Consider the following 258-nt stretch of genomic DNA (forward strand, 5'->3'; position numbering starts at 1 on the left):
GATCTCCAGGCGGGTCTTGGAGTCCCTCTTGGAGGCTCGGTTGAGGTTGAAGAAGCCCCGGCGCATGCTCATCTCCTCCAGGCTCTTGAGCTCAGCCGCTGACATCCGCTCCTTCTTCTCCTTCTTTTCCTTCTTTTCCTTTCGGGCCCCATCCTTCTCTTTGTCCTTTTTCATCAGGTTGAACATGGTGAAGGGGTGCTCGGGGCGCGCTCGCCCCTGCGGCAGGGCGCTCGGTCGGGGCGCTGGTCACGGCACAGC

General features: G+C 61.2%; 1 protein-coding gene across 1 annotated transcript in view; it reads right to left on the bottom strand.

Moving 5' to 3' along the window:
• LOC104621304 (unconventional myosin-XVIIIa-like) overlaps positions 1 to 186 on the bottom strand; it is a gene marked incomplete at its 3' end in the record, with an annotated part of 983 nt that extends 797 nt beyond the window's left edge. Inside the window, exon 1 of the mRNA XM_010287754.1 lies at positions 3 to 186. Within this exon, the coding sequence (XP_010286056.1) occupies positions 3 to 186 (184 nt within the window). The remainder of the gene's footprint in view (positions 1 to 2) is intronic.
• Positions 187 to 258: the final 72 nt, after the last annotated feature.

This window comes from Phaethon lepturus, unplaced genomic scaffold, assembly GCF_000687285.1.
Source record: "Phaethon lepturus isolate BGI_N335 unplaced genomic scaffold, ASM68728v1 scaffold22255, whole genome shotgun sequence".
Lineage (NCBI taxonomy): Eukaryota > Metazoa > Chordata > Aves > Phaethontiformes > Phaethontidae > Phaethon > Phaethon lepturus.